This window comes from Drosophila eugracilis, unplaced genomic scaffold (assembly GCF_018153835.1).
Source record: "Drosophila eugracilis isolate 14026-0451.02 unplaced genomic scaffold, ASM1815383v1 contig_423, whole genome shotgun sequence".
Taxonomy (NCBI): domain Eukaryota; kingdom Metazoa; phylum Arthropoda; class Insecta; order Diptera; family Drosophilidae; genus Drosophila; species Drosophila eugracilis.
In genome coordinates, this window is record NW_024573287.1 from 1,141,252 (window position 1) to 1,164,097 (window position 22,846).

Below are 22,846 nucleotides of genomic sequence, written 5' to 3' on the forward strand. Positions count from 1 at the left end.
ACACACAGATAAATATGAATATACATATGTGTATTTATGTATGTATTTTATATACAAATGTTCACATGAACATCCACGTGTGCACAATCATATTACTCTGGGTAAATTTGCCGAAGCGATTGCATATTGACAGGCTCAGATGTATTGCATATTTGGTAAACAGTGTACGGGCTTAATAAAGTCCAGTTCTTCGTTGTAAAATAAAACAATATTAATTAAAGGCAGATCTGAGTCGAATTTAATTTGGCATTTTTACTTCGATCTCGGTTTTAAGAGAACGAAATCGATTTTGAATTTGCCTTTAGTCAACTTATATGGCATTCTCTGCCACATTAAATCGTCCTTTGTGCAATTTTTTAATGAAATACGAATACGAAAAAGTTGAACAGATTTAATATCAAGCAAATGATAGTAGAACTTCCACTAGATGTTTGCTAGAGAAAGATGTTGGCAGGAAAGAGTAAGAGTAAGAGTAAGAGTAAGTCAACTTTACGATAAATCATAAACCTTTTTTCCTATTTTTATGTTGATTTATTTATATAATATTTCATTGAATTTAATCTATTAATCCTTAGCTCCAGCTAGCCAAAGGCATAACCCAGCGGCGTCTCAATTTAATTCACTTTAAGCGACAAGACAAAATGCTGTAATTAATTAAGTGCATGCACTTTATGCCAGAAGTCGGCTAGGGGCGTCCACATTTAGTGGGGCGCTAGCGGTGGTGGTGGGGCTAAATCGCAGACGTTTAAAGGCGAAACCGCACAATCAGCTAAATAGCATTTGTTGGGCTGTTTGGCAAAGCTGGCTAAAGAGGGGGTTGAAGTGAGGGTTCAGTACGGTGGGTAAGGGTTTCAAAGCGGCAGACGGCGAGTGAAAGCCGCGACAGAAGGTGTCAAGTGACATCGACACCCGAATGCCAAACACCTGACAGCCACCGCGGGCCCTTGCCAACCACTCAAACCATCCAAATCCGAATCCCAAGCCACCCAAGCCACCCAACCAACCACCCAACGTCAACTTCATTTTGCCAGTTTTGTTGTCGAGTGGGCCAAAACGCGGTGGCAGGAAATGCGAGCGGCGAACAGCGAGTGTGTGGCAAATTAATTGACACTGAGCCAAAATGTTTGCCAATATTATTGGCAGCGGAAATTGTTGGTTCAAGATCGCCTGAATTGAGAGGGCAAGTGGTTCCTGGCTTGCCGGCAATTCCAGACGGGGACTAAGTTTGGCTTTTGGGTGCCAAACTAATTAAAGCTGATTGCCAAATGATGATGACTCACCTGCCTGAGTGATCTGTTTGGCTTTGCAGAGTATGGACTTGGTAAACAAATCGGTCTAAGGATTTGCATTGTCATGAATCGAAGATGCTTAAAGTTAGGGTAAAATCAATAGCAGGGAGAGAAAATTCATTGAAATGTAGTGAAAGGTAGAATAGAGGAATTAAGCCTTGACTAACGCTTCCTCAGATTTCTTTTAATTAAAATTAACTTAACAGCACCTATAAAATCCTTTAAAACATGCGAAACAAGTAGTAGCTGTTTAACAAAAGGCCGAAAAGGTAAATGGATGAAAAACAACTCGTCAAGCGGCGGGTTTTTATCGATGGCCGTGCAGACGATGGCCAGAGAGCAAGAATGGTCATAGAGCGATGGCTTTGAGCATCTCCCACACGGACGTTTGGCTTTAATCCATTGACCAATAGACGCACCACGGCCAAGAGCTATTCCCCCAGACCTGCCAGGATGCCGTGCTGCTGGATTCAGGATACTGGAATGCCGGGACAGATATTAACATGCGACGGCTGCTGCAACTCAGCACAGCTGACAAAATGGCCAGTTGGCTTATGGCCATGGCCAGTTGCCGGCAGTCGGCAGTCGGTAGTCGCCAGTCCCCTGGCTTCCTGTAAGTGATCAATGTTTGTCTATGCTCTGCGGTGTGCCAAAAACCCTGGCCAACGCTCCGAAAAAAGTATGCAACGCGTCCTGGCCAGTGGCCACTGGCCATTTGTTTGCTCCTGCCGCTCCTAGGGACCTAGCCATATACAACGAAACGCATACCCCACACCCATAGTCCATCGCCCCTCGTCGTGTTGCAGAAATTGCCTTTGTAAACATGCATAAATTGTTTCATACTTTTGGGCTGGATGCGCTTCGAGTTGCACTCGTCCTCGTTCGTCCTTTCCCCTTTTCCACCTCTGCCAACCCACTCATTGCTTAGCCTGTGATTATGTTTGTAGAGCCTGTTAGGACCTCGCCCACCGATACAAGTCCTTCGCCAGCGTCGCTCGTTAAGTGCCAGTGACTTATTTGCCTTGTCACCGTGTGGGTGGGTGTGGACTTAAATATGTGCGTCTGCGTGTTCCGGTTTAATGGTGGTCGCCCACAAGTAGGCTTTAAAATGTACAAAGACGTCCTTTTCAGTTGATTGCCTTTTAAATAAATCGATTTGAATAGTAATTCAAAAGCTGGGAATAGCCATTTTGGCTAATCTTATTGTGCAATATTATCTAAGCATGAATCAAAAACATGCATATCGGATTTTAAAGAAAAACTAATAAATTTATTGCTAAAATGCCAGCTTAGTCGCAAAGTAATCGACAAAAGAAGCATCAAGCTAAAACAATTTAAAGAGGATTCTATCGTTTTTAAATTTGTAACGTGATTTTTAACTACAGTAATTGAAATCTTTAAAATCTTCATCTCCCTTCAAAAATCAAACTTTCAGTCAACTACCTTAAACCTCTGAAAATCTCCAATAATATGGCTTAGCACTTTAACAGCAAACATATATTTGTGGATAATACTTCCTTAACTCGCTCCTATTCTCCGGTTTTATCTTTAAAGTTTGGCCCAACTTTTGTCAAGCCCCACCTGATGATGCTTTCTCGTTATAATAGCGGAGCTTGGAACTTGCGCCTTTGTGGCTGGGAAATACCGAAGGACCCCCCTTTTGTACGTGTTGTGTGCGAATGCACACGCTGTGCGCTTAATTTCTCAATAATACGCGCCAACACAAGGCGAGAAATTTGCCTGATAAGCGTTTTCCTCAATGCCCCTAAATCCTCTCCACACAATCCTACTGCCTTTCAACCCATTCACGCCTTAAAAGGAAAACCCCGGAGCCGATAAAACCAAATGCACAGTGGGCCGCCGAAAGGGCGGAAAAAGGCGGTTCAGACGGTTGGAGGAGGAGACAAAACTCAGACATTTTATTGGCCTGACCCCCCCAAAAAAAGGCAAAAAGGGCTGACTGAAGGTAAATGCAGGGGAAATAATAATGGCGCCCAACTGTGAGCTGCATCTGAAGAAGTCCCGTCGAGTGTGGGCCAATTAAAGAAACCCCAAAAACCAACAGCTACAACAAAAATCATTAAAAGTGAGAGAAAATGGAAAAATTGAAACTTTCAACTGCTTTTTAAAGTCGATTGTGGCGCCCATTGGAATTATACTCGAATAACTCCCTCAGCACGCTCAACCTTTCTCCACTCGATTTCTTTTCATATAATAATTGCATACTTTGCGGCTGCGGTAAGCGGAATGAAAGGAAGTTATGTTGAAGAAGAGAAGGAATGTGCCAGAAACCAGAGCAAAAGGAACCAATATTTACACTTTAAGTTTGCGTGTTAAGTGGATAAATTAATTGCTTGGAACTGTTTCAATGCTCTCAAACTTATTGCCCAGCCAAATGAGGCCCTTGAAATGGAGCACAAGGCATAATATTGTAAGATTGGCCACTTTTCAAACTATTAAGTCAATTGGAGGAGATTTTTATGAATTATGAATGAATATTGGTGGTTATTTGTTAACAGATTTGTATGCAGATCATTTGAGAGCTTGTTTACATAAGTTATTTCCCAATAACAAGATAAATTAAGGCAAATTTAATCGTTTCTGCAGTTCAACGCTAATTGGATAGCTTAACAAGTTTAAATTAAAAGTAAAGTTGTTTTTCAACTCTTGAATCGAATTTTGTTTTTGATAAAAAATACCATAGTTTCAAAGTTTATAAAATGGATTTACATCCACTTTTTTTCCTGTTTTCCACTTAATTTTTTCTATAAAATCCATTTTCCCCTCAGCGTACCATCGCGGATTCTTTGGCAAACAAGCAAAAGTTATAATTTGCCATATAGACACATGCATTAGGGATACGTGGTGGCGGGGTTTTTAAACGGGGGATGGATCAAGAGTGGGAGGAATGCGGGTCTTGGTGTGAGTGTGTCATGCTTGTGCACGCGAAATTGCTCGGAAGTAATTTTGTTTACCTTTTATTTTGCGGTAATTGTTTGCATATGCAGCTGACAAAATTGTCCTCCGATGGATAACAAAAATATACTTGCAGGACGATGGCTGGGGGCTATGTGCTCTACCCATGCCACTCGAACAGCTCCCCAAACAGCCTTCGGCGAAGGGAACTTGGTCCGTTGACCGACTCTTGGCAGGTAACTTCCAGTTTACAGACAACAAGAAACGGAAGTGCGTGCCTGTGTCAGTTGAAAACCTTTTTTCACCCAGTTTCGAAACAGGAAGTCTAGCAAAATCAGGCACTCAAGTACCCTTGGAAGAGTAGTTATCAAGTCGCTGGGTGGAAAAAAGTGATTATACATTGGACTGATAAAATTAATTCATTTTATTCTTATTTCTCTTATTTAGTTTTAAAAAAAGTTGTCAAATGTGGAATTGGGATAGAATCAGCTACATGAAAATCGAAACAATACAGAAACTTAATGAACGTTTTCCTTCCTTTAAAGCTTAAACTATGAAAATTCAAATCAACTTCACACACTCTCGATATATATAGGGTATCAAAAGAGATGGCGACTGGTGAGTCAAAATGGCGCTGGCGACCGCAGTTTGTTTTTAGCTTTGGCCCGGCCTGGCGCTTTGATAAAGTGCAGTCCCCGCAGCATAAACAATGAGGATATGTGGCCAAGAGCCACCTTCCATGGGCGGCCACTCCTCCGCGTGTGGGCGTGGTGAGGGCGATGCGAGCACGTGTTTTTGCCCGTGGAGTGCTTTCGGTGGCCGTTAATTGAAATGCATGTGGTGGGCATGGAAATCGCAACGAGAGGAGCGGGACTTGGGCCCAAAAGGGCGATGGAGGCGTTGACTGGCTCTAAAAAGTGGCTAAAGGTGTTTTCGGTTAGTCTACGAGGAGAAAAGTGAGTTTGCCAGGATGTGAGGGTACCCTTTAGTTGTTCTACGCCTTGTGAGATCCATTCTTTTCTTGAACAGAACAACATTTTCCAGGATAGGGAAGGGAAGATTAGGAAATATTTTCATTAAAATTAAATAAATTCAATGTGAAACCATTTGAATGAGTTAATTAAGTTTAAGAACGTATAGAAAAAGTGAAATTTAAGATAAGGAGATAAGACTTAGAAGTATGGGTATTATAATGCTGACTAGTACTATCATATTCTAGGGTACCCGTTGGATCCCTAGGGATTTTCAACTCAGACTTACAATCAAGAACTATACTTGCGGTTACTCTTTCGTTTCCTGGCTTTCGTTCGACTTTCATCTCGGGGCGTTTCTGTTGTTTTTGTGACCCCGCACTTCCACCCACCCCTGTCTACTCCCACTCACTTCCGCCTACATCCACGCCCACCTTAGGCCCCTGAACTTCCGCCCTTCGTGTTTACTTTTGCACGCACATTTAGCCGGCGGCTGTTAGATTCATTTTTGGCTGTGTACTCCCGTGCGTGTTAGTATCTGTGTATCTGTGTATTAGAGTAACTGTGTATCTTTGTATCTGTGTGCTTGGCAGTTATAACACGCACATTTCGCCTCGTGTAGTTCAAGCGGTTTCTAATTTGCTTGCCGCTGGCTGTAGCAAATTCTAATTTATTTGCAAACTATGTAACGCACTTCCCCCCGTCAAATGAGTCTGTCCTCCTCCACCACTGGGTTTTATGCTCTCGGGCAGGCGGCAATTGCAACGGCAAGGGCAAAGGTCGCAGCAGGAGCAGGTGTGTCTACTATGCGAGTTTTGGCAAAAGCGTTGATTAAAATAACGCCCTTTTCGAAACAAAGCATCTGAGGGGGGAAATAAATAAAATAGTTCAGCACCGCCGATGGGGGGTAATAATGTTTTGCAGGTGTTGTTCAGGTGTCTACGGTTAGTGCAGCACTTTAACTTGGACTAAATAAATTTGGGAGTTATTGGAAACAAAAGTTTTATTTTTAAGGAAAACTTAATAAACATAGCTTTAAGCTGAATCACTTCACGAATATCTAGCACAATCCTTGCTCATCTTTTATGAATCCCATACTAACAGGCAATAATTTGTACAAAATCCTTGGGCAAATATCCCCTAGTATCATTAAATATCTATTCCCGTTGAGACTCTGTTAGTTTTGATATTTGACATTTCATCAAGTACGAAATCCGTCTGCCCAAATGGCAATTACAAGTACTTAATAACGGATATATGCGGCTCAGCAATATTGAGGCCAAGTTGACTGTGCACGATATTTGTAGTAAGCTTTCAACTTTCGTTTTAGATCTGACAAAGAACGCTTGTCCTGTCCTGTGCGTTCGGATAATGCAGGAGGCCTACAAAAATGCCTATCCATTCAGTCAACATCAGTCAGATTATGTCCTCATCTATACACAAACACATAAAGACACACACACACATACAAAGAGGACACCGAACTGGAGTGGAGTTAAAACATTTTCAAAAAGACTTAAAAACTTCAGTTTGCTGCTGCTGCTGATGGAGCTGCCAGTGCTGTGTTGGTTAGAGAGAAAAAGTCAAAAATCAACGAGGACCGAGCTCAATGCAATCAATGGCTTAAACCAGAAGCACAATCGGGTAGCAACAATAAAACAGCACCAAAAACAGGACTAACAACTCCAACAACTTGTCAAACAACCAGGCCACTTTACACAGATTGAGATAGGCTGAAAAATTGCAGTGAACTGAGAATTTCATAACAGATTTCCTGACTTTTTGGCCCGGGATAAAGTAAACTCTGTTGTGCCTAAAAGTATGCAGTGCATTTTACCCAGCCAACAAGGGAGAGATGAAAAGGTGAAAAATCTTGCTGATTGAATGGTTTACTCCCACTCAAGCTGTCTACCAGGATCTTAGCCAGTATCCAAGCAACAAATTGACAAAAATTGAATAAAATAATAATACGAAGGCCTGGCTTGAGCTCTCCATGCGTATGCCAGAGGTTGAGCCAGCACAACCACTAACACCACCACAGCCACCGCCAACTACCATCCTGAAATATATGGCCAGGTGGCTTTAGCTTATGCAATCCTGCAAATGGAAATATGTTGTATATATTTATCGCTCGCATCGCCTGCTTTTCAAGTAATATGGAATAGCAAAAAGTTGCACTAGGCAAACTCGATTGCAACACTTACACAGGCAACCAACTGACACAAGCACACACCACCCACTCACACACAGGAGTGTGCAGGGCACAGTGGATCATCATTTTGAAATCAAATATAAATTTAGTTGGAAAATAATGGAGGTTTGTAAACAGTATAAGTTCCAATAGTCATTCATTCCCCATTTTAGTTTAACTTTACTTTATTGGGCTTGAGTTTTGATTTTCTGCAACTTAACCAAACAAATTATTCTTAGTAGCTGTATAACTAAATAAAACAAAAAGTTGTTGTTGAAAAATAGTTGACTTTAGACCCACTGTCCACTGCTGCACATAGTGAACATTTGCGCCTACAAGCCGGCAATAGATTTTGCAATCTGCTCTGTGTTTGCGCACATGATTTTTCTCACTCATCGTACGTTGTTTTCCCCATTCGCGATGTTGTTCATTTTGTTGTTATTCCTGGTACTTATCTTCGCTACTGAAGAAGCTGAGGGTAAACTTGTCAGGAACTTTAAAGCTTATATTATCCACGGTAATTCAGAAACTTTTGAATAACATTTCCATTCTTTGGATAAATTTTCAAGACTTTAATTAACACACTTAAGAGATTTGGAGGATTCGCTTTAGTTTAGTTAAAGGATAAAAAGCTGGCAATGATTTCCTTGTTCTAAAATCTAAAAACGAGAACGTATTCTTTAAAACTTTCACACATAACAAATTTGTAAGTAAAATTAGTAAATTTTCAAATTAATTTACATAACTTTCTATATTTTTATCTTTATCTATCTTAAAAGAAACAGTTCTTTTAAAACCTACTTTAAAGGATATACAAATGTCGGTTTATAGCCACATGTTTGACATGTCCGCAGGTTGTGTGAAGGAGTGGCCCCTCCGAGCGGTTTGTGTAAATGTGCATATGGAACGTGGCTGATGATGGGCCACAGGAACGAGGATTCCGCATGGAATAGGGGGACCCAGCTGGATGGCAGTGGGTGTGACGTGGCCAAGGGTGTGGAGTTGTAGAGCATTGGAGTGGTGAAGTGGCATCATAATGCTAATGATATTTGCCTTAAAGAATGGCAGCGAGAGAGTCAGGTTACAGGTAACATCCAGTTAGCAGCTGCTGCTGCTGGGGACTTTAGTTGATGAAAAACTCTTTAGAAATGCATTAGTAATTTTCCATGGCCTGTTGGCCAGGACCTCGGTCCTTCTGCTATCCCTCCCACGGTGTATGTTTTTGTTTTTACAGGTTTTCACAGTCAATTGACCAATGAAATGTGCAGAGGAATGAAGCGTGTCTAATGTGGAATGGCCGATGGTATAGGCAATATAGGATGGTGGGATGTGTTAAATTGCCGTTGACTCAAAAGTCATTCTTTAGTCATTCTTTCTTTCCTATTCAAAATTTAATAAAAAAAAGATATCAATTTCAATGAACAAAAAGGCTGAAGAAAGCCTTGTGCTTGTTGTAAATATTTGCTAAATTAAAATATAATTTATAGGTATCATTGCTTTTAGCATCCTCCTGAAGGGATTTAAATTAGAAAATAATAGTTTATGTTAATTATAATTTGAAAATTGTTAACTCACATTGCAATAAGTTTTTTCACATCTATTAAAGTCCTGATTAATATATAGCCTTTAGGAAAATTCATTTTTAATTTTCATTTTTTGATCCTTTCTTTTGACCTAACATTCAGCATATAATTGTATAAAAAATTGTATTTAATTTCGTTTTAATGGAAAGCTTTCGCTGTGTTAATTACTTTCTTAAAACGTTTTAATAAACCAATTTAAAAGTACTAACAATTCAATTTCGACTAAAGTCATAAAAATTATAATTCAAATTTAGTCATCATTTTTCGATTTCCAACCAGAAAGTTAATTGACTCACACATACATATACATTCATATTTGGTTATTAAAATTCAATGCACACACTCGCATATCAAATTAAGTTTTAAAATTAATTTAAGAAAACCCATAAAGCTATGATATATGTAGAATATTAAATATTATTCAAATTAAAAACAGAGAAAGACGAAACTTTTTCAGTAATAATCGTAATTGAAAGCTCATTTGATTTTATAAATTTGATACCGTTTAATGCCAGCATAATAGAGTCAGAATACAAATAAATATGAGCAACTAACGAGCATAGAAAAGGCCAATGGCAAGAGGTCATAATTGACAGCTCATTTGATTTGAATCGTTTAAAACGGAATTAAAATCAAATCCCAGGCCATGGTAATCAGTAACATATTATCAAACAGCATTGATAATTCCCATTAATAATGGTAAATAGGAATTACAATGCTGCCAAACGTTGTGAATGGTTGGTTATGGGATTAAAATGAAAATCTGCTTAAATGTCTACGGAAATGTTCACGTTAAATAAAATGATTTGAAAAACAATAAAGTAAAAAGCCTGCTTCCCAGTTATTTTCACTCTGAAAGTAAGTTGAAACCTCTGCAGTATCAGCATTTCTCTGGAAACATAATTAAATCATGAGTGTAAGAGAACATAGTTCAAATGGTATTAACCCCCCTAACCCAACTCTCACTGAATTCCAAGTGGAAATAGGCGTTTCGTGATAATGATGTCGTCCATGATGATGATGATGATGATGGCATGGGCGTGGATAATCGTAACAATTATCAGCGATGAGTCTGCGACACTTGACGACAAACATTGTCACGCTTTATGCCCCCAACCCACCAATCGAACTTGTAGTAAATAGCTCTCCAACCCCCTAACCAAAATCCCCACCCACTTGGGGGCGATAAAATTTTGTTGCCTAGAGTAACGCTTAACGATTGTGTTCATTGACTTTGCTCTAACGATTTTGTTGAGTAGGCTAATGTGTCAGGACAGGCCCTTACCCTGTTCTAGCCACTTTTGGGAAGTTGTAACTGTAGTAGTAGGTAGTGGGAGGTAGTGTTTGGGTGTGTGTGTGTGCCGACTGGGGCTTATCAAGCTTATCGGCCAATAATTCCCTGATAGCGCATTGCGCACATTCGACTGGCCCCCATGAATCAGCCGTTGGATCCGTGAGCGTGATTTGATAACTGGCATTTTGGCTTTATCTCCCCGCCCCCGCCCACTCAACGTGACACAACCACAAAATATATTCGTCTAGTGTAGGGTATTTGGACTGACTTTTCAGTTTCCACAATAGGCTTATGTACCTTGAAATATAATTTGGGTAGTTTGGGTCAACTAACAAGGAAAATTCTTAAAGAATACAAAAAATGTTATTCATAAATCTTATAAATATTTTGAATTAACAACTTGCTCTTCCCATGTACTTTCCCTTTCCCTGTAGATTACTGAAGAGCCGTCATAACTCACGTGCGTTACCTCATCGTGAGTTATCAGAAACCAAATAACCTATTAATAAAACCAAACTTTTCAGTATTTTATTTCTATGTCCATGGGTTTATCAAAGTCAATTTGAAATCGCAATAAAAGCACGCCAGTCCAGTGCCAAACATTTAGTCGCAGAAGCTCTGTCAAACCGATGGGCCTTTGTTCAGTGCAGGGGAACTAATAGTATTAATTAAAAAATCATTGAACAAGCAGGAATCTGGCGTAGTATAAATTATAATAAGTGACAGTGCCCAGCGATAAATTAAACAGCGTAAAAAATAATAATAATAATGCCGAACATTGTTGCACTAAAGTTAAGCGGCAGTCATCCGATTCCGGCGGGTCACAGGGGTCACAAGGAGGAGGGAAATGTCCTGATACTGGACCAATTGGCGTTGCAGCAACAAATCAGTGCGAATTTCATTTTCCATGCGATTTCCAACTACAAGAAAACGCCATCCGAGCGAAAAACGCTGGACTTCATTGCCAAAAAATGGCTACAGATCCAGATGCTGTGGCGCGAATTCCGGCTGAGGGATAAGCAAATACGGCGCCGTGGCCACAAGGATGCGCACTTCTTGGAGCATGGCTACTTCCAGCAGGAGCTCTTCGAGCTGGTCCATGAGAAATATTCAGCGGCCCGTGGATGCCTGAGTCGTGACAAAAGGAATCTGCTCACTGGTCAGCCAGCACTGCGGCCATAGTGTTTATTCAGTCGGCGACAAGGCGGCGGAAGGACCCCTTTAATACAGAAAGAATGAAAGAAGAAAAAGAAGAATGAGGAACGCCAGCAGGAAAAAGGATACGGGGGACGTGTGAAAACTTATTCCCTCGGAATAACACGCATTCGTGTGTGGCCTGCACTGAGTCAACAGTTCGATTCTGAGAGATGATATCCGTCAACAGCGATTCCATTTCCAATCCTCAATACCAATCCGAATGAAAGTTCCAGCCCCAAACCAATGGGCAATCAATCTGGACTGAACTGAACTGGACGCCATATATATCCCCATGATTGATTGCACTCGGCCAATGCTTATCACAATTATTATGATATGCCAAAAAGTTATACAAGTCACGCTGATGACGTCGACTGCTCGACGGGAAGTTGCCAAAAGTATTTCTATTTATTCAAAGTAATAAATATTCAAAGTAAATTTAATAAAAAGATTCTCTTGGGTGCAACCTCGGTCACCTTTAAATTTAAATGAAATTCAAATCAGCCTTTAATCAGAATTAATCACAGACCCCTTACTAAAAATATAACCAAATCTCTGGGGAATTCCTATTTGACCGACCAAAAACACTTGAACGATTATATCAGTTAAATCGACGATAAGATAAGCGGAGCCTTGGGAATTCCGTTTTTAATAGGGGGAAATGCTTTGTCAATTACGTACACTCCTCTCACAGCTGTCTGTCTTGGACAAAGGCCAAACTTAATTTACTGTCCGGCAATTATCTTGTTTTTCAGGGCCATTTTCTTCGAACATAACCAATGGGAAAATCAATTCTCCTAACCAAATAGAGCGCTAAACAGCTAATAAAAATTGGCCACACTCACACACACGAAACGAACTAATTCGATAATTTGTTTTAGGTGCCGAAGTGAAAGAGCAAAAAGGCCATCGCCAGTTGTTTTTGCATCGTTTTGCCATGGCCATCGGCTTATATCTAATTTAGCGCGATTAAGAGAGAGTCGGGGGAAAAAAACGGCGAAACAAAATCGAGGGCAGGCCACTAAACTGAATTAAGACCGCAAATTTATGGGCACCGTCTGCTGGCAATATCCCCAAGCCCAAACCCAAACCCAATCTCAATGCCCAAGGTGCCACCCAAAAGGGAACCCAATGTTGACAAGAATAATGTCCTTTTGCAGGGATATTTGAAGATGTTTGTTAAGGAAATGGCCATCTTAATACTTTAGAAGATCGGAATATTTTTTAGGTATTTTTTTAATAAATAGAATAGAATGCTTAATCGAATTTAAGTACAAAAACCCTATATAACAGCGATAACCTTTTGATTAAAAATAAAAATATTAAAAGGTTATTAGACTAAGCTTAACATTCTACCCTTCATCTTCCTCAGTAACCAAATTGCTGTATTTTTCTAGTTTATTCCACTTATTTATGTTACTTAAATAGCCCGAAAGTAGCCATGACTGGGCATAAATCAAGAAACCGGCTTCCTTACTAGTGGTCATAATGTGTAATAACATTTTTTGGATAAACTTTTACCACCCCAGCCCAGACCCAAAACCCAATTGTAATCTGCCCCCCAACCCGCCGTTATAGGTCCAACAATCAACCCAAATTGATGTACATTAAAGCCGGTCCTCCGTCCTCCGACCCGACCCTCCTGCAATTCGATGCCAAGAAGTCCGCCATGGCAGAGTGAGAAATAAATTTATGTAAAGCAAAAACAAGGTAGACAGACCCCCGCGTCGCTTTTTAGTAGGCCTTTTAAATGGTGGGTGGAAATTCCACAGGGTGGCGGCTAAAAAAAAAGAAGAAATATATATATAAATAAAACGTAGCATATTTTAGAGGCTGTGCGCACTTTAATAAGATTTATTAAGTCGCGAAGGACCGCGGCGAGGACCTCGACATTGACTGTGGGTCCTTGGCAGTGTCTTAACCAACACAAAAAAAGGCAAATAGCCGGGCTTGAATGGGTGATGGTAGGGTAGTGGGTGGTAGAAGGGAGGGATTTGGGCCAGTCTGTACCGCGTTGTAAATATTTGTTACTCAACTCTTGCCGCCACTGTTGTTTGCGTTTTGTGTTGTCGGCTGTTTGTTTTCTTGTTTGCGTCTTGCTCTCTGCTCTGCTCTGCTCTTCTCTGCTCTGCTCAGACCATGCCCCCAAACCAAGCCGCCCCCTTTTTTTGTGTTTATTTTGCAGCTAATAAAAAGTTGATGTGTTGCCTCTGTTCTTGGCTGCCACACATTTTTTTCTGCTGTTGTTCTGCGGAATTTTCACAGTAAGCTTCTGTTGGCGCCTAAAAAGCGGCAATGAACTTTCACTGTACATACTTGGAATTTTTTACCCCATTTCGCAGTTTTTGCTTCTTTCTGCTTTGAGGCTTAACATATGACTGCAGCATATGTGTGAGTGAGCAGGGAAAGTCGGTTAAATGGAGCGGCAATTGTTTGTTTGGCAACTTTGGTTTTTGGTAGCTTGGGGAGCCCAAAGATTTGCTTTTTCCGCCGCAGAAGTTTTTCACAGTTGATCTCAATTGGAAATTGCCAAAGATTGCATTGTTTGTCGTTGTGAAAGTGTTTGTAATTGCAGATACGAATTGATACTACAATACTACATATATAATTCAATTAAGTTATATTAACATGTATAGATAATTTTGTCACTTCGTAGAATTTATAAGGAAGGTTAGGATAAGAAATATTCGATTTAGATTGTTCTTTTTGTCATTTTTGCACACTTTCATGAGTGGAAAAAAAAGACGCAATTTTAGGTAATAGAAGACCTTCTTTAATAACAATAAATAAGTTAATTCTCTGAAAATCCAAAGAGGTTTTCATTAAAAATGATTTTAAGTTATGGTTAGCTTACTCAGTTGCTAAAATGTAACGAAAGCCTCAGACATATTCTGAATTACTTATAGAATTTATTTAAGCAATTTGTAAGCTAATTAAAAGTAATAAATAGAACCCATTTTGGTCTTAATAAATGTGTAAGCTAATCAAACTACTTTATTGTTATGTAAGCGTTAGATGACATTTTAAGCAAAAATTCACTTGACTTCAATACTTTCTGACCACAACTAAGGTAAAAATAAATATGGTAAATACTCCAGAAAATCAAACAAATTTGTATACACTTTGTGGCTTATTTACTGCTCTCATTATTCTTTCAACCAATTGGTCAATCTAGTCTAGGATTAACTTCCAAGTCCGGGTCCTAGTCGCTATGTCAATGCTAACCACAAAATATATTTGAGACGAGAGTGCAACCAATTGCTTGCTTTCTGTCCAGCAAATTTAATAAATATTTTTTGGGGCTTTCAGCAGCAGCGGGAGGCAGTGAACCATTTCAAAAACCAACAAAAAATAAGCACGAAACAACAGAAGAGAAGACGGGGACCGAACGTAGCGTCATATAAAATTGATGCCCCTGTCGTCTGGTGGCGCCACCTGGTTGCCCCTCTCTTTTTCGCTCGGCATCTGGCCATCTCTTTCAGTCACGGCTACAAATATACACAAACGCATATACACAGACACACACATACACACACACCCAGTAAATAATGTAATAATCTGGCCGGGTCGTGGTCTCCCTGCGACGACCCATAAACCGAAATTTATGCACGAAATTCAATTATGCTTAAAATGTGGTTAATAGGCCGACTGGCGGAGCCTCCAACTGGCAGCCATGGCAACAATGGGCCACAATGGGCACCCCACGGGAAAAATATGCAATGGTTATGACCTACCAGCTTCCAGGTCCCACTGCCGTCGTATCATACCTTTAGCCTATCTAACGAAATTTATTAAATATTATTCAGCCAGCCTACACCCCCCTTGAAATTAGATATCGTTATGTTGTTATTTAATAACAAATTCAGTATTTGTTGTTACTCTTTTTATGGCTCATATGTGGACGCCTTAACCAGAAATGTTCGCCAGGAGTTTTATGGACCTCAACTCCCCGAAAAATGTGTCCTCGGAATGGGTGCTTTGTTTCGGTTTTTGTTGATCCTTCTCAAATGTTTTATGGTCTCGGGACACATCATATTTTCATCTCTTTTTATGATTTAGTGGAGTCGAGTGTCTGTCCGAAAGTTGAAAGTGGTTTATGAGTGGGTCAGAATGTTATTTTTTGGAAAAGGTAAAGTTAATTTAACTGAAATTGGGCAAATGAAAAATGCTCTCTAAGTTGGCAAAACATAAAATGAACTGAGTAATGGCTACTAAACCAAGTTCATTTTAGTTAAATGGGTTTTTGTTCTGGTATTAGCTTTAGAGGACCTGTCCTTTCTCTCTGTTCTTCGAAGCAATAAACGAATTAACTTGGATCGAATCGGATCAAACGTGGTTATTTGTCGGCTCACTTGATGGACTTAGCACCAACTGAGCCGTTGGCTTTGTTAGCTCTGTCTTTCATTTCCCTGGTCTCCTCCTTCTCCCAGCGATTTGGTCCTGTAGTTGTCCTTTCTTGACACTCCACACAAACGATAACGAAACAAATCCGTACACATGAACTGAACGCACAACGGGAAGATTGCATAGAAAGTCTAGGGTAAGTGGAACAGAAAGACAAACTCAAAGTCAGCTCAAAACTTGCAAAATGATTTTAAATGACATAGGGAATGGCAGGCAAAAACACACCCACAACATACTGCTCATCCACCCACGGGTCTTTGGGTCCTTCGCTCGATCTTGTTAAGATAAAGTCGCCTTGCAAATATTAACAACAACAACAACAGCAATGGTAGCAGCAAATACGTTGATAGAAAAAATAAATACTGAAAACAAAATGGCAACAGCAGACTAACGCAAAAACGGTGGAGAATGTGCCTGCAGGTTGTCTAGGCGGTCGATTCTAAGACAACAGCGAAACACATATGAGCAGCCATGACTATGCCAACGACCATGTCGCGGGTACAGTGGTTCGGAATTTGGATTATTTCAAAGTCAAATCTGTACATGATACAGTTATACTTTACATACAAAGTAAATTCTAGGTTTTGTTTGATAAAAATCGTATATATTATGCTTAATTTAACACCACTTTCCCGATATCCTGTCACACTGTGTGCTTATGTCTCGCCGTGCCTTTATTATAACGACAACGTGCGCCATTTCCTAGCTTTGTATGGCTCCATTTTGCAGTCGCTCTTCGCTTCGTTTGCAGCCCCTTCCTCATATTTTTTTTAATCTACTCAGAGACATTTTTCTTTCAATGTTTGGACCCCGTTCCCCTGCCCGTTGCCCCTGCCCCTTGCCGCCAACGCCTTTTATTCAGGTCTTTTTCTATTTGTCACCCAGATAAGTGTTTTGTAGTATTTTCTAGATTTTTTGCGTTGTTTCCTTTGATACGCCCGGCGAAGGAAATCCAAATCTTAACTGCAATGCGCTACGTGCCTTGTGGCCCCGGCATAACCAACTGTCATGTTCAGACATGTGGATGTGCGAGGAGCACTCCCACTCCCACTCCCATTCCCACTCCCAATCCCTCTCTATATCCCGGCATCAGTTGCCCAGTTGGCAGTCAGTTCCATTCAACTGGCAACTGTCTTTAAGTCCCTGCCACAACACACATCCTTCCCCCGATTGCGACGACGACGACTCCTGCAGGAGTTAAGTTGAGTTGAGATGCCGGCGAACTGCTTCAAATCTTCGGTAATAGATATCAACAACTTTTCGGAACAAGAAGAACATGAAACCCGGTTTCGAATCCTCTGCAATGCCCCTGCTGTTCGTCCTTTGCGGATTTAATAGATTGTTCTCCTCGGAGTGCGTTTCCTTTCTTGTTGGAGGAGGAATGAGAGTGCCTGTGTGTGTGTGTGCGCTAAATTAAAAATGAACTTTGGCAGCTCAAATTCATGGTCATGTTAACTTCTTGCTGCACTTGCTCGTGGCTGGTCAACGCAACTCAGTTCCCCATCGTTTGTCTTGTTCGTGGCGCCAAGGGTCCTTTGCCCACCCACTCAACCCACTCAACCCACCCGACCCACTCTCCATGTCCTTCGAAAGTTAGTTACGGACTGGCTTTAGAGACTGTATGATAAGATAAAGCTTTATTCTGTTCGCGGTTCTTTGTGACTGCTCGGTTTGGTTGAGCAGATTGCAGCTGTCTCCGGCATGTGAATGCATTTTGAGGTTTCAACATCGAGTTAAGATAACCGAATCACATGGGGTCCTAGGTTAGCGGTTAACTAAGCTTAGTTTATTTGTCATAATTGGTTTATGACCTCGCAAAGGGGTAGAAACTAAGGCAGTTTGGTTTGCCTGTTGTTTAAGTTAAATGACGAATGTAAGGAAAATATACTTCAAAATATTATTCACGTATCTATTGTCTATAAAGGGACTCCTTAATTTGGGTTTCTCATTTATGCTTAAGTCGCATCCATAGCTCCCAGTTCTATTTTAAGTGAAAGGTAATTATATAAAATCTTAAAAATAATAATTACCTTCTATTTCTTGTCCTATTACCCAAAGTCAAGTACTCCAGAAATAGCCAGATCAATATCAGATCAGCGAACAAATTTTATAGTTTCCCATCTCTAAGCACTCGTTTAGATTTACTATCTGCAGATAATGCCTTGGATTGGCACGCGTTTATTGCCGATAGCTATAACCCCTAATCATCAGACATCGGAGCAGCGTCAGGGAGCTAGACTCCTGATAGAGAGTCTGTGATTTACAACTTGGAAGCCATCCAGTCGAAAGCTCAGCCGATAAGGTCTAGGGTTTACTCAAACCCACTATAAAAGACGAGGTCTTCAATGGATTTCAGTTTAGTGATCGTTGTGAAAATGAATCGTTTTCTATTGAGTGTGGTGGCGCTGGTCGCCTTGGTGGCCTCCTGCCAAGGTCATCCGGACATTGACTTTCCCTTCGGAAGGATTGTCAACGGCGAGAGTGCTGACATCGAAAATTTCCCCTACCAGGTTTCCATCCAGACCACTAAGGGCTCCCACTTCTGCGGTGGCAGTTTGATCGCTGCGGATACCGTCCTGACCGCTGCTCACTGCATGCAATCCTATGCCGCCAGCGAGCTGCAGGTGCGTGTGGGTTCCTCGTCCAGGAGCTCCGGTGGCGAAGTGGTTACTGTGAGGGCCTTCAAGTACCATGAGGGTTACAACAGCAAGCTGCTGATTAACGATGTGGCCATCATGAAGTTGAGCACTCCCGTTCGCCAGACCTCCAAGATCCGTACCATCGAATTGGCCGATAGTGAACCCGTTTCCGGAACCGATGCCGTTGTCTCCGGCTGGGGAACCACCTGCTTCCTTTTCTGCTCCTCCCCCGACACCCTTCTCCAGGTCGGCGTGCAACTGCTGCACAAAACTGACTGTGCCTCTGATAACTATTCATACGGCAGTGACTCGATCAAAGATACCATGGTCTGTGCCACCGGCGAGAAGAAGGATGCCTGCCAGGGTGACTCCGGCGGTCCTTTGGTGGCCAACGGCAAGCAAGTGGGCGTTGTTTCCTGGGGCAGTGGGTGTGCCTGGACTGGCTACCCCGGAGTCTATGCCGATGTCGCGGCCCTTAAGAGCTGGATCGACCTGGCCACTGCTGAGTTGTAAATAATAAATTAAATAAATCGAAAGAATTTCAAGTGATTGATTGCAATTTTATGAGTTTTTATAAACAGTTAAAAAGTAATTTAATAAGAACGATATCTCTTAACAAAAGGGGGGAATATAATCTCTTTTCTTGTAGAAAATCTGAAACAAAAATCCCTTTAAAAGAACTCTTGAAAGTAATTCAAGAACCCCGCCCTGTTGCTTTACAATTTGGTTCACTGTCATCACGATTTTGGCTAGACTAACCGCACCCAAGGCGCTCCTTTCCCTCCCCCTCAATCAGGCTAGACTGGAATTTTGATGAAAAATGTATTTAGATACTAGAATAGGGATAAGACTGCGACAGAGAGCCATGCAAATACGAACATGCTCTTGGTCTTGGCCTGAAAAGCAATTCGTGTTGCCGCCGCCCATTCTGTCTTCGTTGGTATTTTATTACCGTGGCTCGATCTATGTTTTTTAGATGGGCGTAACCACTGGTTGTTTTCTATAAAGCTGTTAAATACTTAAGTGTAATTTATGGCATGCGATATTATTCGGTTTCGGATGTGTGTGTGTGTGTTGTCATGTTTGCCAAAAGTTTTACATATGCCAAACCCAAAACTTAAACGACCGAGGATAAGCTCATGGAGTTGTGTGCCCAAGTATCTAGTGAGTAATATGTTGGGACGTCAACAGACTTACACGAATTTCTTATGAAATTGTTGTGGCCACCATATGCCCGAGTGGCCAACTTTGTCAACTCCCACTTAGTGCACAATTCTTTGCATATTTTGGGGCTGTCGCCTTATTGCTTGTGTGTGTGTGTGTGTGCGTGTGTGTTGGTTGCTTGTTTCGGTCGTGAACAGGAGCCAAGTCTATTATCACTTAATAAATGAGCAAGTTATAGACAACCCGTCTCCTGCTCCTCCTGTTGCTGCCATGTCGTGGCATGTAAGGATTACCAAGTTGGGTTCCACAGCACAGATTGACATCGCTTGACATAAAACAATATAAAAGGATTCAACAGGCGAGACACTAAATATTAAAGTCTGACTTTGAGATTATATTTATGCTGCCATTAAAATCACAACAATGTAATGGAGTTCATTGTACATGTAAGCTACGCTTTATTAAATTGATATTCACATTTGTAATGGGACAATAAAAGTCTACTGCCATGTCATGAAAACAAAAGTGAACTATTATGTAATGTAAGTGGCAAAGTGGGTTGCTGATTTAATAGCGTTTCAATGGGAGAGCTTCAAACTACTGTTTTATGTTTGTAAATATGAATTGTAATAAATATTTTTTATTTTCGAATATCACGTTTATTTACTCAATGTAGATAGTATTATTTTTATGGAAATCTCTCGTAACCATTGTCAGTTTTACAGGAAAAATATATTTAATATTTTTGTAAAACAATAATGCCATGGGTGCACTCTTTGGCGTTCCTTTTATGAACCACCCAAACAACTTCACTCACCAGACTTCCTATATCATAGCCCCAAATAACACCCAACTATGAAAAATACCAAAAATTACTCACATTTTGCCCCGGCAATTGACCCTTGCATCGTTATGTATAGACAGCAGCAACATCGTTTAATCCAAGTTGATAGCCCACGAAGAGGGGTTGAGGATGGTGGTACAGGTTATTTGGAAGTTATGACCCCGGCATCCTGACTGGCCATCAAGCATCCTAGTCATCGAGACAGGTGTAAAATTATATGCCAGCCGTGTGGCATAGCACAAATCGCTGACGTCCTGCATGGATTTCCGTTACACACCGACACTTGCTCCATATGTGTGTGCGCTTCAATTTCAAAAGATAACAATTTTAATTACAGCGTTTTGCGAAATATTGGCAACCGCAGCAGTCTGGGGCACTCAGCCAGGTGGCTGCCACATGGAATGAGATCCAACCATAAAATTCATGGCTTTCTGGGTGCATATATAGTGGTTACAATAAGGCGACTGAAATTAATTTTAGGGAATAATCGAAGATATATTTAGAAAGGTGTTAAAACTAAATAAAATATTTGATCAATACTTACTAAGACTTAAAGGTTAAAATATTACTATAAGAATTTTTAAAAAAGAAATTTAAGCAATGGAAATTCTTTGAATAAAATTTTCTGATTACGGTGTTCTGTTTAAAATGAGTTTAATGAACTCTTAAAAAATGAATACTTCTTCCCCCACAAAAGAGCTTTAATCCCCATCTACGTATTCAGTACTTGTTCTTTTCCACGTGCCGCGCGAAATTCTTTCAGTTTCACTTAGCCAAAATGTATAAAAACTCGACTACAGTGAAGCAATTAACGGGGCCGTATTTAAATTTAATCAGAGATGAAAATCAAACGGGGCGTGGCCGCTGGTGGCGTAGTCTTGTGGCATGGCAAACAAAAGCATCCAACTTCAGGACAGGTGGCAGTATCCATCGCATCGCACCGTATCTGATTGCAGATTCTACGACCGGTGGCCTCTAGCCAGGTAAACTGACAGCCAGCCGTATTATGAACGCTTTTTAAGTATAAACATCTCGCATTCTCATGTGTTTATGACATAATGACAGCCAGCCAACCAACTCGTTCCCGGACGAGTTCTCTTACCCATTACACATACGCCACGTTGGCCCGTTGCCGTTAGCAGGCCAGGAGCAGACCAGTCTGTAGACCAGTTACTTTCTGACAGTTATGAGGGGGATTCAAATGTAATCAGCAATTTTTAACTCTCGACCTCCCATCACTCTTGCATCCTTCGAAGGGAACAGGTTCACGAGTATTACATCCAAGCCCACCACCCAAAAAGAAAACTCCTCGATTTCGATCAACGTGGGGGGTCCTTCAAAAGTCCCCAGACAGCGGACTTAGTCGTATAAAAATCCAACCTCGGGCGAAGCCTCAACGTCACTTTTTGATTTCTTAGGTTTTTCCCTCTTTTTTTCATTCTGCATAATATAATAATAATTTATGCCCGTCTGGCTGAGTGGCAGATAAAGGGAGAAACTGTGTCAACTTTGCCCCTGATTGCGTCAGTATTGGGGTGGCTTAAAAAGTTTAAGCTAGTAAGCAGAAAATCTAAGTCTTGCTGACTCGATAGAATCATTAGGAGGAAAAGTGTCTATTCAAAGGCTTAAAATTAGTCTACCTTTTTATTATATTTTTCTAACAATTATTGCTCAGCAATCTCACATCAATCAGAGCTTTGAAACTTATCAATCCTCCCATAAAACACACATTATATTTTTAAAGTTTATTTGCCGTGGTTTTAACGGTAACTGTGAGTGTTTATCTGTGTGTGTGTGTGGGTGTACATGACATCGTCAATCATATTTAAATTAATTAAGTTAAGTTAGCGTTGATATGAAGTCGTGGATTTTTACCGGTTTGGCTCTTGACTGAACGCAAATTGAATTAAGCTGATCGGAGTAAATACTGAGCTCGAAGCCAGGCCTGCCAATTACGCCACGCCCATCTCATATTTAATTAATTAATTCACACGACCAAAGCATACATTCGTACTTTTACACATATACAAACAGATATATGTATATATGCAGCTTCGTCAATATACACATTTAAATGTCAAGCGAAAAAAGTTTTTCAAGTGCTTCACAAACTTTACAGAACAAACAACAACTAATTAAAAAAAAACAGAATCAGCAATTGCAGCTTGGAAAATGTCAAGTAGCTCTCCACACACACAAATTATTTTGTATCACAAATAGTCGAGTGCCTGATGTTGAGCTTGAATTTCATATTGGTGTTTCCATGAAGAGTAAATATCAATTTTCTGTAATTGAATATCATTTGATGTTTTGTCTGATACAGCAGTTGTAATATTTGATAAATTATATAGATT

General features: G+C 40.6%; 2 protein-coding genes across 2 annotated transcripts; both read left to right on the plus strand.

Annotated features, from left to right (window-relative positions):
• The first annotated feature begins 10,869 nt into the window (after positions 1-10,869).
• On the plus strand, positions 10,870-12,063 carry LOC108115441. Its single transcript, XM_017226877.2, has one exon. It carries the CDS (start codon positions 11,013-11,015, stop codon positions 11,424-11,426), a length of 414 nt encoding a protein of 137 aa, XP_017082366.1. The 5' UTR covers positions 10,870-11,012; the 3' UTR covers positions 11,427-12,063.
• Positions 12,064-18,219: 6,156 nt separating this feature from the next.
• On the plus strand, positions 18,220-19,043 carry LOC108115421 (trypsin). Its single transcript, XM_017226857.2, has one exon. The coding sequence runs from the start codon at positions 18,221-18,223 to the stop codon at positions 18,995-18,997; it is 777 nt and encodes a 258-aa protein (XP_017082346.2). The 5' UTR covers position 18,220; the 3' UTR covers positions 18,998-19,043.
• The last annotated feature ends 3,803 nt before the right edge of the window (positions 19,044-22,846 follow it).